At 40.1% G+C, this 15206-nt stretch overlaps 1 protein-coding gene across 1 annotated transcript in view; it reads right to left on the bottom strand.

Moving 5' to 3' along the window:
* LOC114658985 (olfactomedin-like protein 2B) overlaps positions 1-7189 on the bottom strand; it is a 45534-nt gene extending 38345 nt beyond the window's left edge. Inside the window, exons 1-3 of the mRNA XM_028811146.2 lie at positions 6711-7189; positions 4173-4436; positions 3852-3959 (exon numbers count right to left, since the gene is read on the bottom strand). Of these exons, the coding sequence (XP_028666979.1) occupies positions 3852-3959; positions 4173-4436; positions 6711-6884 (546 nt within the window). The 5' untranslated portion in view covers positions 6885-7189. The remainder of the gene's footprint in view (positions 1-3851; positions 3960-4172; positions 4437-6710) is intronic.
* Between the last annotated feature and the right edge of the window lie 8017 nt (positions 7190-15206).

The raw sequence follows: 15206 nt of genomic DNA, 5'->3' as shown, positions 1-15206 counted from the left end.
TTCCACAACTTACTGAGGTAGGTGACTACCCTTTTCAACAAAATGGGGCACCACCGCACTGGCATCTCATTTTCCGTAATTTTGTCAATGAGCACCTGCCAAACAGATGGATTGGTTGCACTGGACAAAATGACCAGGTTTTCCTCAAGTGGCCCCCAAGATCACCGGACATTACTATTTGTGACTTTTTCCTTTGGGGGGTACATGAAAGACAGAGTGTACGTACCTCCACTACCTGCAGCTATGGATAATCTGCAGGAACGCATCACTGAAGCTATAAACACGATCACACCAGATGTGCTTTGGAGAGTCTGGTCCGAGCTCGATTATCGCATCGATGTTTAGAAACATTATTCCATTTAAAACAAAAATATGTAAGCATTAGGGAAATTCAGTTTCCACATGCAAGCTTTTCTGATGATTCTAAATTGTAACAAATCCAATCTGGCAATTGACAGTACAAGGATATCAGTTCTTTCCACTGACTTGAAAATAAACCTACTGACTGCAGTTGCCTATTGGAATGGTAACTCTCTGCACTGGGCAGGTGTTCCCTATAGCCCGGGTCTGTTTCACATCAGAAGATTTTTTAGTTCTTTTTTTTTTTCTCTAAGTGCAGACAGAGTATACCAATGCGTTCCATCTGGAAATTCCATTTGAAGCTGGCGAAAGGAACTTCATGGACACGTGTATTATTATTATTATTAGAAGGCTTCAGTTTTTAACAAACAACAGACCTGCAACTTCGAGGATTGCGTGCATATCAGCACTGAAATGCTTATTTGAATAAACTCCTAGGAGAGCGTTTTAATTTTTCTTTTTCTTTGGCAATCCTTAAACATCTGCTCTTGTATACTAAACCACTCCTAAATTTTCTGTGTGTAATCAGTGGCAATGAAAAATATACAATTTGGAAAAAAGAGGTTCCATTATTTTGCAAAACATTTCGTAAGAAAGTTACATTAAAAAAATGAGTATAATATATGTAAACGCAATGAACTGGCACCTTGCCCACTATTGGTTTCTGCTTTACTCCTTAAGCGTCTGGGATGATTGGCAGCCCCACTGTGACCCTGAAGTGGAGTAAGCAGCTTTAAAAATGGATGAATGAATAGATGTATACAAATAAAAAACACAAACACACACACTTCACACCCATTTTTCCATCCCCTTGTCCCATATACAGAGTTGTGGAGAGCCAGAATTTCTCTCAGCAGCATTAAGTAGAATTTAGTAACAAACATTTGCTTATCACAAGGCCCACTTAGCAGTTAACTTAGAATGCATGTGTTTGGCATTTTTAAGAAAACCAGAATACCCATGCAAATACAGGGAGAATGCATAAAGACATGGCCAGCATGTGAAACTGAACCTATACTAGATAGATAGATAGATAGATAGATAGATAGATAGATAGATAGATAGATAGATAGATAGATAGATAGATAGATAGATAGATAGATAGATAGATAGATAGATAGATAGATAGATAGATAGATACTACTACAACTATCATCCATTATCATGTCAGCACAAACACGCTCTTGGTCAGGGTCACGGACAGTTAGAACATATTCCAGCACAACAGCTACTAAGTAGACATAGTTCCTCTAAGGCACTCTGGTCTGTCACAGTCCAATTTTATTTTATGCAAAGGCTAACAAGCTAGCAAAGAACATAAAAATCCACACATTAGAAACTACAAGTTGTATATATATATGAATGTATAAATCCATCTCTCCATTCATCATCAGACCTGCTTCGCTCATTTCACAGTTACAAAGACCACAACCATTCCTAGCAGCCACAATGATATATGTGTGTAAAATTCATGCAGAATGACTGTGTGGTTTATTCAAAGATTATTCTAATGAGACTACTCTTTGTTCATTCCCCAAAGCCTTGTCCAGCATGGCTGGTTCTGTCTCCTCTGGCCTTATTCTTCTTGTCCTTTCCTTGGATTTTGATACTGTTAACCTCTCTGTGCTTTTATCTTCTTTCCATAAACTCAAGTTTAATTCTACCTTCCTGAATAGTCATTTTTGTGCCTCCATCTTCTTTACATAAACTCTCCACAGGTGGGTGTCAAAGACTGGGGTCAGATCCTCTTCTCTTCTCTTTTACATTTGCTTCTTCTTTGCTTTATTTTTTCTTATAGCTTCTCCTACCATAGCTTCTCCTACCATTTCTCCACTGATGATATACAGACCTGTTTCATTTCCTTCTGTGAACCCTCAGGTTTCAGCTCGGCTCCCTAACTTCCTCTTTATCATGATGAATAGACATCATCTTAAAATTAATCTCTCCTAGTCCATCATCTTGTGCTTGCCTTCTATGTCTCCATCCACAGATCTTTCTCTAAGCATTGTCTTAGATACTGTCAGCAATCTCAGTGTGACCCTCAATGATTCTCTCCCGCTCAGTTCACACATTTCTTTAGTAAACTAATCATAGCATTTCTTTTTTCACAGCATCCACATGCCACACAACTACTCATTCAGTCTCTCATTTTCTCTCAGCTGGACTCCTGCAAGTCTTTCCTGGCAGGGCTCCCAGCCAATGCTATGACATCTTTCCAGCTCCTCCAGCCTGCAGCTACTCAACTGCTGTTCCCCATTTCTCATCTCACCCACACAACTCCTCTGCTTTGCTCTCTCCACCAGCTTCCAATTGCATCAAGGATTCAATTCAAAGCTCTAATCTTGATCTGCAGATGCCTGCATGGCTCTGATCCCAGGTACCTCAAATCGCTGATTTTCTTTATGCCCCTTCAAACAGTCTACATTCTTTTTCAGCCTGTCTGATGACCGCTCTTGACAGACATGCTAAGGCTGTACAATGCCTCTCAGTTCTTGCTTCCAAGATGTTGAAAGTTTTTCCCATGACCATCAGAGCTGCTCCAGATCTAACTGCATCTTGAAAATACCTAATTTACAAAATATCCTGAGAGCAGCTTAGATCAGGGGGGTCAAACTCAGATGTTGGAGGGTTGCAGTGGCTCCAATATTTCTTATTTTTCTTTTAAAGATTCAGAATCCTTACTTTTTTCTTTAATAATAATAGAATGTACAGCAAGCCAACACATGACCATCTAACTCAGGAGTTTCAAACTCTGTGACTCAAAGGCCAACATTTTTGCTCCAAGCAATTTCTTAGCTGGAAGCTAATTCTTTCTGTTAATGAAACCTGCTCTTTAATTCTATTGCTTCTTGGTGCTTTCATCCTGCCACACCAGACATTTTCAAAACTTGATTTCCTTTTTTGTTTTTTGAGAGCACCATCTAGATGTTTTGAGGACAGACTAGATCACTATTTTTTAGATCTTCAATTTTTTTTTTCATTTTTCAAATATTTTGTTAAAACAGCAGATATTGGATATTCCAAGTTTGACAGCCTTTACTTTGACGTTCTATCTCCGCTCTCTCGCTAGTTATCAGAAGTTGTATTTACCTTATCATCCATTAAAGAACTTTAATTTAATATAAATTATAGTGTTATCCTATTCTTTGAACTAACTGTAGTACTATACTTCTTTGCTCTTTGAATTTTGTTCTCTGTTTCTTATGAACGTTGTACTTTCTAGTTACTTACTGTACGTATTATGGTCTGCTATGTATGTACTGCTAGAATAAAGGTGTCTGTTCAATTAAGAAGAACAATAATAATAAAAAAATAGAACATTTAAGCCTGCATAATATCTAAATGATGTTTTTTTGGTTTGTTTTAGCATCTATTTTTCTGACTGGGACAGCTTAGCTATTAGCTAAACAAACAAGCTTGATAGGCTGAACAGTCTCCTCTTGTTTGTCAAATTTCTTATGTTCTTACTTACACTTAAAAATAAATCTTACCCTCTCCAGTTTCTCCACACGGTCTAGAAGTTTTGTTGTCACTGAATGCATCTTTAATAGATCCAGACCATAAAATGCACCTTCAAGCAATTCCATTATTGTTGACAGCTACAATACACAAAAGCAGCACAGTCAGTTTAGTCACTAGTATATAATCTGTGAATCACATAAAGAGAGAGATGTAAATTAAAAGCATCAAACACAACAGGCATCTGCAGTTTTCCTCTTTTGCACTCTGCAGCTGTATATTAGCAGGATATTTTTCTTTGGGGAAAAAAAACACAAAATGAGCCTGATCTCAGTTTGTATTCCTGTTTTTACCTTGATGCCGTTTCTCTCTGATTCTTGAAGCCTCCTCAGTCTGTAATCACCCTCGCAGGGATTCACTGCAGAAGGAGGGGCAACACAGGCACACTTGCACCCAGGTCCGGAACTCAACGTCTCCACTGTGTAAAAGTCTTCAATGTTTGCTGTGCCTTCTTCGATCCTCTGACAAGCATTCCTGCTTAGAGGCCTGACAACACATTTACATTGGCAGCCACTGCCTTCAGAAATGGCTTTGACTTTGTCATAGTCACCTAGGAGCTGCAACAAGAGGGAAGTATTAAAAGAGATCTTGTTTGAATGATTTTAACTCTAATTGATAACATTTTTTTAGAATACAGATATAGAAAAAATACTGAAAATACTTTTTTGGTATTAAAAAACCGCAATACTCATTTCTTGCCTTCCTTGAGTTGTTTTTTTTTTTTGGAACTGTTTAGAAACTTCACATCTAAGCAATCCTGAGTTTGACATTCTATTTTTGTCTTCTTATATTTCTTGCACTGTTTAAACCCATGAGACAAACAGTCTTATGTATTAAGCTTTCATTTTCTTTGGGCTCATAATGTTTTATATTCATTTGTGTTATGTAACGTAATAAACTTTTTGTCATTTTTTTTTACATTACTTTCACCCAATTTTTTGTCAGATTATTAAATGATGTCACAATTGTGTGCCCTGCTGCTGTATAGCCCTAGGAACCTAAATTCAAATTAGTAAATTAGGCTGTCTATCAGCTCTGAACGGGCCTGATGTGAGCAAGTGTGCCCTGCAATGGACTTGTGCCTGTTGCTACTGATATAGACTCCAGATCCCTGCAATAGAAAAAAACAGGTTCAGAAAATAGAGTTTTTCCCCAAAATATTCTTATTAATATTGTCTTTCATTTTGCCATTTTCCTGTTGAATTGTGGGAGCAATTACAGCTACAACGTAAGAATACAACTGCAATGAGACACTAGTCTGTCACAGATCACACTTCCTCCAAGCCCATACACAGATACCAATTAATCTAACATATTATTTTCTGTTAGAATATATAATTAGCAGCCTTTATGTCTTTAACATTCTTGTTATTTTCTGGTGTAGCAGTTTCCATTCATTAAATATTACAGCATCACAGAGAGTCAAAGACTATTACAAAAGCAACAAACACAGGTCAGGAAACCATACCTATGAAGGACACCGGCACATCACTCACTCACCCCATGTCCATCTATTCAACGCCATATAATTATCAAGAATTTTTTGTAAGATGTTTCTTATTTTTTATTTAATAATACACCTTTATTAAACTTTGTTCTAATAAACACAAATGCAGGTTCCCTCAATTTGTCATCTATCCGTTTTCTCAGCCTGCTCCATCCAAGGTAGCAGGAAGCACAAAGAAGGAAGCCAATCTGGACTGGGAATCAAGCAATCACAGGACACACCCAAACCAAAGTCGGCATATTTAGATGGGTCATTACACCTCAACTTCACGTCTGGATTGTTTTTTTAGAAGAATACTAGTTGCTGTGCCAGATTCATTTCCATAAATAAGTGGTATTGAGCACCACAGTGTTGGCACTACAAGTTGCACAGTCTGAGAAGCCTAGGTCCGCATTCCCTGTCTGTGGGATGTTTTCGCATTCTCTTCTGACTACTCTGGTTTCTTTCCACGCCTGAAAGCTGTGCATTTTACATCAACAATCAACACTTAATCGACCACTTATGAGTGAGTGTGCCTTACAGTGAAGTGGTATCCAATGCAAAATTAGGTTCAGGTCTTACACCTGATGCTCCCCGAGACCCTGTAATGGAAAAATGGATGGAAAGATGTTATTAATGGCAAAATATGAGTAAGTTTAAAAAGATAGTACTAGGGTGTTGTACCGTGTTAGCCATTATGAATGTAGAGAAAAGCCAAGCAAAATGACAACTTTTATTGGCTAACTAAAAAGATTACAATATGCAAGTTTTCGAGGCAACTCAGGCCCCTTCTTCAGGCAAGATGTAATGACATTACATCTTGCCTGAAGAAGGGGCCTGAGTTGCCTCGAAAGCTTGCATATTGTAATCTTTTTAGTTAGCTAATAAAAGGTGTCATTTTGCTTGGCTTTTAAAAAAGATAAAAATATAAGTCTTCCCACTTTGTCTTGCTTAATGCACACAGTCTATTCTGTTTTCTCCTTCCTCAGTCCATGGACTAGACTCACCATCCCGCTAACTAGGTTCAAATATACTTAGTTCAGTATTGTCTATATAATTACTATGAAGACATTCCATTTTTGTTTTTCAGAATTACTATGAAGACATTCCATTTTTGTTTTTCAGAAGTCCATATTTCCTGTGGCAATCACCCTAGTTAGACGTTATGCAAAAAAGTCAAGAAAAATCCACAAGAAAAGTAGCAAGTTATACTTCACTTCACTCTTTAGATTTCGAGATCTCAGGAACACCTAAGGAGCTCCATGCCTTCTTTACCCCAACCTAGGCAGGCTCTTTAAGAAAAAGAAAAAAACAAAACTCGACCAACACAGCGAGACACCGGTACCTGGGATAAAATGTTTTCCTGGTTGTCAAGTTCGTCTTCTAGTATTCCGGGGGCTTCCTGCTTGGCTTCCTCCCGGTGCACATTCTCGTAAGCAGGCGGTGTCCCACTGGCCAAGACAGAACTCCAAAAGAAAGCAATGCAAACAAAAACGCAGAAGATCTTCGTTCTAGCCATCGCGACCAGTCGGCAGTCTGCAAGGTGCGGTTTGGGTGAGCCGGCGATCCTAACGAGAGTTGAGCGGCGGTGCTTTTCACAAGTTGGATAAACTTGAACCGCTCCTCATTATAAATATCGACCGATCAACACCGGCTTTCCTTTCACATTTTCTACAAGAGTTTTATTCGGCTGCACACATATGCATTCTGTTTTTGTAATTCTGTGCAAGAAAACGTTTTTTCTCGTAAATCCTATTCGAGCCGGGTAAAGGCTGGCTGCAAAACGCAATCCTCCCTCTTGTGAGAGCCGCTACACTGGGGGAAGGATCTTCCAGGATTAAGCAAAACGGGGAGGAGTTTACAGCTTTTGTCTTTTAGAACAGCATGATTTAATGCAATTTCACAGAGTCGCCCCGAGAGGGACATGATATCTCGAAAGCTGAGTGTTTAGTTCTTCGGCACTGGGCGCAGTTATTTAGAGAGCTGGATGGGGTTGAGGCTGACAAACCTGACGCATTGTTCACAACGTTCCATCCATTCATTAACCAGAACCAGAAAGGAAGACTTGCCTTTCCTGGCAGCAACAAATGTAAAGCAGGGACTAAACCCGCAAGGGATTCAAATCCATCGTAAAGCACTCCGGGCCAATTCAGAGATGACAATCAACACGGTCGTTAGACAGTGTGTGTGACAGCCGGGCATCTCTATGCAAAAAAAAGCAAGTAACTTGTGGGGGTCGAGTGGACACATACCAGTTGCACTAACTGGATACAATGAAACCACCGTCATCGTTCTTCTAGGAGGAAACGTTACATATTTCAAATTTAATGTGTGTAATACACATCAGTCTAATTTGATTAAATCGCAACACTAACATGGAGTCATCCTTCGTTACCAATAATGCTTTTTTACTCCACTATAAAGATTTCTCTAATATTCAACTGCCCGCATACAACTGGAAAAAAAAATAGCGCTGAACCTGCAGCCAATCTACTAAGATAAAAATAATTGAGCCATCTAGGAAATATGCAGGAGTGCTTTGAAACAGTGAACCAGCGCCATCTATTGGTTATTTTAAGAACATCCTGTATCTACTTTACAAATTCAGGGAGGCGCAGGTTCAAAATTGAAGATACGTACTGAAAATAATATACATTTGAGATTCTGGGATAATAAAACACATATAAAGAGAAAGAAGAAGAGATAAGAGATAATAAATACTTCATACTCTAATTTGTTTTGTTTAAAATAGAGATGGTGCATGAAGTGTTCAATTTATTTCATAAAATTGTAAAATGAGGGTTTCTGTGAATTTCCATTTAAGAATGTGAAATTTTGACAAAAGTAAATTTATGAGGAGGAGGCGTTTACTTTACTACTAATATACAACCAAAAATAATATTTCTAAATGATAGAGAAAAACCTAATAAGAGAATAATAAAAGCGTCACTAAACTGCATCGGTTACCGACACTACCTATACTCCATGTATTTTGTGGTTGCTGGATCCCTTACTTGTCAAGTTATTGTAAAATAAAATTTCCTGAATTTAAGAGAACCTTTTCTAATAGAAATAATTGAAAAGCACGGGACGTTCCAGTTAATTCACACTACGTAATGCTTCAAGCCTGCACAGATGTGTTAGGAGGTAAAATGAAGCAAGTCAAATATTTAAGTATTTGAAATATTTCATAATTCTATGCGATACGCTCATCCTTACGTGAACATTTTAGAAAACAAACTGTACATTTCTGAAATTGAAGGTAAGGAAGTTAAGCCAGTCATGTAAGAGCATTCATAGAATACAGTATATGAAAATTATTTCGCTGGGTATTTTTCACTTTATTAATGTAAGTGCTCTTTTGCAGAGAGATCTTTTGAAGGGAGACAGAGAGACACTTTCACTTCCCGCGAGACAGACAAGTCACGTCATACTTACAACCTTTGGAAGCAAATCTCGCGCTACACATGCAGAGCAGGTTAGAGATAACGGAAGTAGGAAAATGTATCCCCATTTAAGAGGGGTTTCGGAGGAGCAACCAGGTCTCCTTGGGGTGCATTCAGCTCCCCTCTTCACAACGGTGCGGAGAATAGAATATATGAAAATTATTTCGCTGCGTATTTTTCACTTAATGTAAGATAGTAAGAGAAGGTAAAGTAACCATGGCTGAGGGGGGAGTAACATGCATCTTGACAAAACTTTAAAAATGTATTATGACTAGTATCATCAATGAATGACAACCATATCACTCTTAAGATTGAAAGTTGGCCTGTGGAAATGAAAATCAACCCATTTATTTTTCTTAACATGCTTATCCTAATATCATTGGGGACTAGGCTGACACCAACCTTGCACTGATGTACTCACCTCCACTTACTCATGCTCCCTCAATTTAGAATCAGCATATAGCTTAAACACTGCGGTGGGTTGGCACCCTGCCCAGGATTGGTTCCTGCCTTGTGCCCTGTGTTGGCTCCAGCAGACCCCCATGACCCTGTGTTCGGATTCAGCGGGTTGGAAAATGGATGGATGGATATAGCTTAAACAGAGAAAACTAAAGACATGGATTGAAACCTGGAGACTCCACAAAGGCAGTAATGAAGTTAAGAATCACCCCAATCTCCTGATGCTGAGAGACAGCAGAGCTAAGCACTCCAGTGCTTATTTTAGCAGTATGTCAAAAAACATCATTGACCCATCACTGAGCAATTTCCTTTCTTTGGCATGAAAATATTACAAGTATTCCCCATTTTCCATCTCACAACCTATTAAACAATGTGACAGGCAAAGAATGACAACAAAGAAAAGAATAACAAAGGGAGTAAGGAGGAAATGGCAGTAAAGCTTGTGAGGTGAAGGGACCATGGTGCTAAATGGAAATGTCAGAAAGAAAATAACAGGTGTGGGGCAAGGGTGTGATGATTTTTAGGCTGTTACAGGTCCTTAAAACAATTATAGCACAAGAATGGCTTAAAAGTTGTATAGCTGCCCAAGAGAAAAGCTCAATAGCTGACATAGCTAAAGTGAGACACCAGAAAGCAGCGTGCTGAGTTCATGGCAAAGGATTAGGTACATACCATCGAAGAGAGAATGTACAACGGTAAAGTATGTACTTATAGCAAGAGAAGGGGTGCCAAATGAATGAAAAACAAGGTAATAATGCAAAGGATGGGGAGTTGAAAAATAGCCCAAAATACTGCATTGAATTTTAAAAAACACACAAAAAGACCATTTTTTTCTGCAGATGTCGATCAAAAATATTTCAATTAGCTGGGAAAACCACAGAGCAGACAACACTTATTGTTATGAAGGGCAAGTAAATTGAATAGGAGTAGCTACTATATATATATATATTGTCACACACGTGTGCATGAGAGGCAGCTAAAGAGCCTGAATGGTGGCAATTCCACTCCAGACCAGGGGGTGGCAAAGTGTGCTGATCCTTTCTCTCTTTCCACTGCAGACCAGTTACAGGAAATTCTGCCTGGCCGAGATGGTGTAACTTCCAGTTCCAGGCCCACTGATGTCATTTTCAGTTCCAAGCCTAATGATATCAGTTCTGGTTCCGGCCCCACTGACGTCACTTCCTCTACTCCTTATTAAAACTACCATCTTTTCCTCATCAAATCAGTTCTGTTTTGGACTCCAACCTGTATAGGTACATCATTTTTTTCATTTGCAGTCAGGAACAATATACGGGTGGCTGCCCCAAACCTTTTTTGTGGCTCATTTGTCTTCTTTTGACAATATATATATATATATATATATATATATATATATATATATATATATATATATATGTGTATATATATATATATATATATATATATATACCAGTAACGTCAGACTGCACGATAACGTGCAGTGAATACACTTGACTTGAGCATTCATAGTTTTCATACTATTTCTCTGTACGTTTACCATTCATTTGCTCAGAGGTTAATGTGCTTGCTGCTTCCTGAGCAGCTCTTCTTTTCTCCTCCCTAGTGACCTGCTTCTTCTCTTCTTTCGTCTGCATCGTTTCACGTTAAAACTGATTAAGTCAGTGTTTGTGTTGCAATTACTTAGTACGTTTTCCTTAATTTTTGACTTAAGCTGGCACTTAAGTGTTCAATCTGCCTCAAGAATGATTTAAGTCGGGGAAGTGATGGCGAAGGTGGTAGGGATGAGAACAGCACCCGTAAGCATGCGCTGCATCACCGCCCTGCTGGCTGCTGCTGAGAGTAAATTGTACTTCTTCCTTTTTTGGCTGCTCCCACTAGGGGTCGCCACAGCGGATCATCTTATTCCATATCTTTCTGCCCTCTGTATCTTGTTCTGTTACACCCATCACCTGAATGTCCTCACATCCATGAACCTTCTCTTAGGCCTTCTTCTTCTCCTCTTACCTGGCAGCTCCATCCTTAACATCCTTTTCCCAATATACTTAGCATCTCTCCTCTGCACATGTCCAAACTAGTGCAATCTCGCCTCTCTGACTTTGTCTCCCAACCGTCCAACCTGAGCCAACCCTCTAATGTACTCATTTCTAATCCTGTCCATCCTCGTCACACCCAATGCAAATCTTAGCACCTTTAACTCTGTTACCTCCAACTCTGTCTCCTGCTTTCTGGTCAGTGCCACCGTCTCCAACCCATATAACATAGCTGGTCCCACTACCATCCTGTAGACCTTCCCTTTCACTCTTGCTGATATCCGTCTGTCACAAATCACTCCTGACACTCTTCTCCACCCATTCCACCCTGCCTGCACTCTCTTTTTTCACCTTTCTTCCACAATCCCCATTACTCTGTACTGTTGATCCCAAGTATTTAAATTCATCCACCTTTGCCAACTCTACTCCTTGCATCCTCACCATTCCACTGACCTCCCTCTCATTCATACATATCATAGTCCACGGGGACTCCTGTCTAATATTGTCTGTCAACCTGTCCATCACCATTGCAAATAAGAAAGGGCTCAGAGCCGATCCCTAATGTAATCCAACCTCCACCTTGAATGCATCCATCACTCCTACTGCAGACCTCACCATGGTCACACTTCCCTCGTACATATCCTGTACAACTCTTAAATACTTCTCTGCCACTCCTGACTTCTTCATACAATACCACAACTCCCCTTGAGGCACCCTGTTATATGCTTTTTCCAGGTCCACAAAGACGCAATGCAACTCCTTCTGGCCTTCTCTATACTTCTCCATCAACACCCTCAGAGCAAACATCGCATCTGTGGTGCTCTTTCTTGGCATGAAACCATATTGCTGCTCACTAATTATCATCTCACTTCTTAACCTAGCTTTCCACTACTTTTTCCCATAACTTCATGCTGTGGCTCATCAATTTTATCCCCCTGTAGCTACTGCAGTCCTGCACATCCCCCTTATTCTAAAATATCGGCACCAGTACACTTCTCCACTCCTCAGGCATCCTCTTACTTTCCAAGATCCCATTAAACAATCTTGTTAAAAACTCCACTGCCATCTCTCCTAAACGCCTCTATGCTTCCACAGGTATGTCATCTGGACCAACGGCCCTTCCATTTTTCATCCTCTTCATAGCTGTCCTTACTTCCTCCTTGCTAATCTCCACATCATCCAACCTCTTCTCTCTCTCGTTCTCTTCATTCATCAACCTCTCAAAGTACTCTATCCATCTGCTCAACACACTCTCCTTGCTTGTGAGTACGTTTCCATCTTTATCCTTTATTACCCTAAACTGCTGCACATCTTTTCCAGCTCGGTCCCTCTGTCTAGCCAATCAGTACAGGTCCTTTTCTCCCTCCTTAGTGTCCAACCTCTCATACAACTCATCATATGCCTTTTCTTTAGCTTTGCCACCTCTCTCTTCACCTTGTGCCTTATCTCCTTGTACTCTTGTCTACTTTATGCATCTCTCTGACTATCCCACTTCCCCATGTTTCCTTTTCCTCCTCTCTTCCTCTTTTTGATCTCCAACATCATCCTACAGACCAGCATCCTATGCTTCTTAACTACACATCCCCCTGCCACCACTTTGCAGTCTTCAATCTCCTTCAGATTGAGTCTTCTGCATAGGATATAATCTACCTGTGTGCATCTTCCTCCACTCTTGTATGTAACCCTATGTTCCTCCCTCTTCTTAAAATATGTATTCACCACAGCCATGTCCACCCTTTTGGCAAAATCCACTATCCTCTGACCTTCTTCATTCCTCTCCTTGACACCATACCTACCCATCACCTCCTCGTCTTCTCTGTTCCCTTCACCAACATGTCCGTTGAAATCCGCTCCAATCACCACTTTCTGTCCCTTGGGTACACTGTTCATCACTTCATCCAACTCACTCCAAGAATCTTCTTTCTCATCCATTGCACACCCAACTTGCGGGGCATATGCACTAACAACATTCATCATCACACCTCCAATTTCCAGCTTCATAATCATTACTCTGTCTATCACTCTTTTCACCTCCAAAACACTCTTGACATACTGTTCCTTCAGAATAACCCCCTACTCCATTTCTCCTCCTATCCACACCATGACAGAACAATTTGAATCCACCTCCGATCCACCTGGCCTTGCTCCCCTTCCATTTAGTCTCTTACACGCACAATATATCAACCTTCCTTCTCTCCATTATATCTGCTAACTCTCTCCCCTTACCAGTCATACTGCCAAAATTCAAAGTTCCAACCATCAGTTCCACTCTCTTTACCTTCCTCCTCTCCTCCTGCCTCCAGACACATCTCCCCCCTCTTCTTCTCCTTCTTCTTCTTCTTCTGCTGCCAGCAGTAGCCCAATTTCTGCCAGCACCCTGTTGGCTAACAGTACTGGTGGTGGTCGTTGTTAACCCGGGGCTCGACTGATCCGGTATGGAAATTTGTATTGTTGTCCGGATATTGATTTGGCAAAATTTTACACTGCTGCCCAGGTAAATAAGTGACATTGATTAATTAATTTTTAAACTACTTCATTCCTTAACTGGGGCAAAGAGCCATATAAGTTAGTTAAATGAAATTTCATACTGTCCTATCTAAAATCATCATATACTCACGCTGCACATCAAGAATTTCTTCTATCATCTTCACTAAACCTCACACTAAGCATTTCCACTGGCAGTGATATACCTCAGGAATCTATTCTTATTTTGAATAATAATAATTGTTTTAGGTTCAAGCCCCAGGTGGAGTTTGCATGTTCTCTCTGTGTTTGCTTAGGTTTCCTTTGTGTGCCCTGGTTTCCTCCCAAAGTTTAAAGACATGCAAGTTGTTAAACTGGCCCTATAATATCTGTATGTGTGTATGTTCGCCCTGTACTGAACTGGTTCCCTGTCCAGAGGTTGTTCCTGCTTTGCTGTCTGTGATTGCTTGGAAATATGCTTGAATGGAAACAAAAACTTGTATTATTAAATAGGTAGCCAGTTGTATTATATAGAAACTTATTTATGCCACTCAAAAATGTTTTTTTTTGCCTTATTTTGCAAAGACACTGCCTGCTGTAGTCAGTAGCATTGTGCCCATGCACGCTATAGTCGTCAGGTGACAGCTATTGGAATTCTATGAGGAAGCAACAAAAGGATACGATCAAAGTGGAGCATATGATATTTTTTATCTTGACTTTCAGAAAGCATTTGATAAGGTTCTGCAGAGGAGAGAGGTTAGGAGCATGCGCTGATACAGAGCATTGCCGCACCCACCACACGACAAACAAACTCAGGATCCAGATTAGGAGCCGAGTGCAGCCATGCAACGGGTGACACTTCAGCACCACACTAGTTCAGATGGAGTGGAACAGTGTGAGGTTTTTTATGGTGGCTGGAGTGCCAATTCTGCCACCAACCCCCAAATTTTTCCCTGCAGGTAGGAGGGCCTACATGCAGGGATGGATGTAGATTAACATCATACCCAAGATGAGGATCTTGCTGAAGGACCCAACAGAGCAGAGTCCCTTTTGGCATTTATGGGATTCGAACCGGCAACCTTCCAATTGCCAGTGCAGATCCCTCAGAGCCACCACTCCTACCACACCTAGTTGTCTGTAGATGGGTGCAGAATTGGCTCAGACACAGGAAGCAGAGGGTGATAGTGCGAGGAACCTTATCAGAATTGGCTGATGTTAAGAGTGGTGTTCCACAGGAGTCAGTGCTAGGGCCACTGCTATTTTGAATATATATAAATGATTTAGATAGGAATATAAGTAACAAGCTGGTTAAGTTTCCAGATGATACCAAGATAGGTGGATTAGCAGATAATTTGGAATCCATTAAATCATTACAGAAGGACTTGGATAGCATACAGGCTTGGGCAGATTTGTGGCAGATGAAATTTTATGTCAGTAAATGTAAAGTATTACACATAGGAAGTA

Source organism: Erpetoichthys calabaricus, chromosome 10, assembly GCF_900747795.2.
Source record: "Erpetoichthys calabaricus chromosome 10, fErpCal1.3, whole genome shotgun sequence".
NCBI classification, from domain to species: Eukaryota; Metazoa; Chordata; class Cladistia; order Polypteriformes; family Polypteridae; genus Erpetoichthys; species Erpetoichthys calabaricus.
The sequence above is the reverse complement of the archived record's forward strand: the minus strand, read 5'-3'. Positions and strand labels throughout refer to the sequence as shown.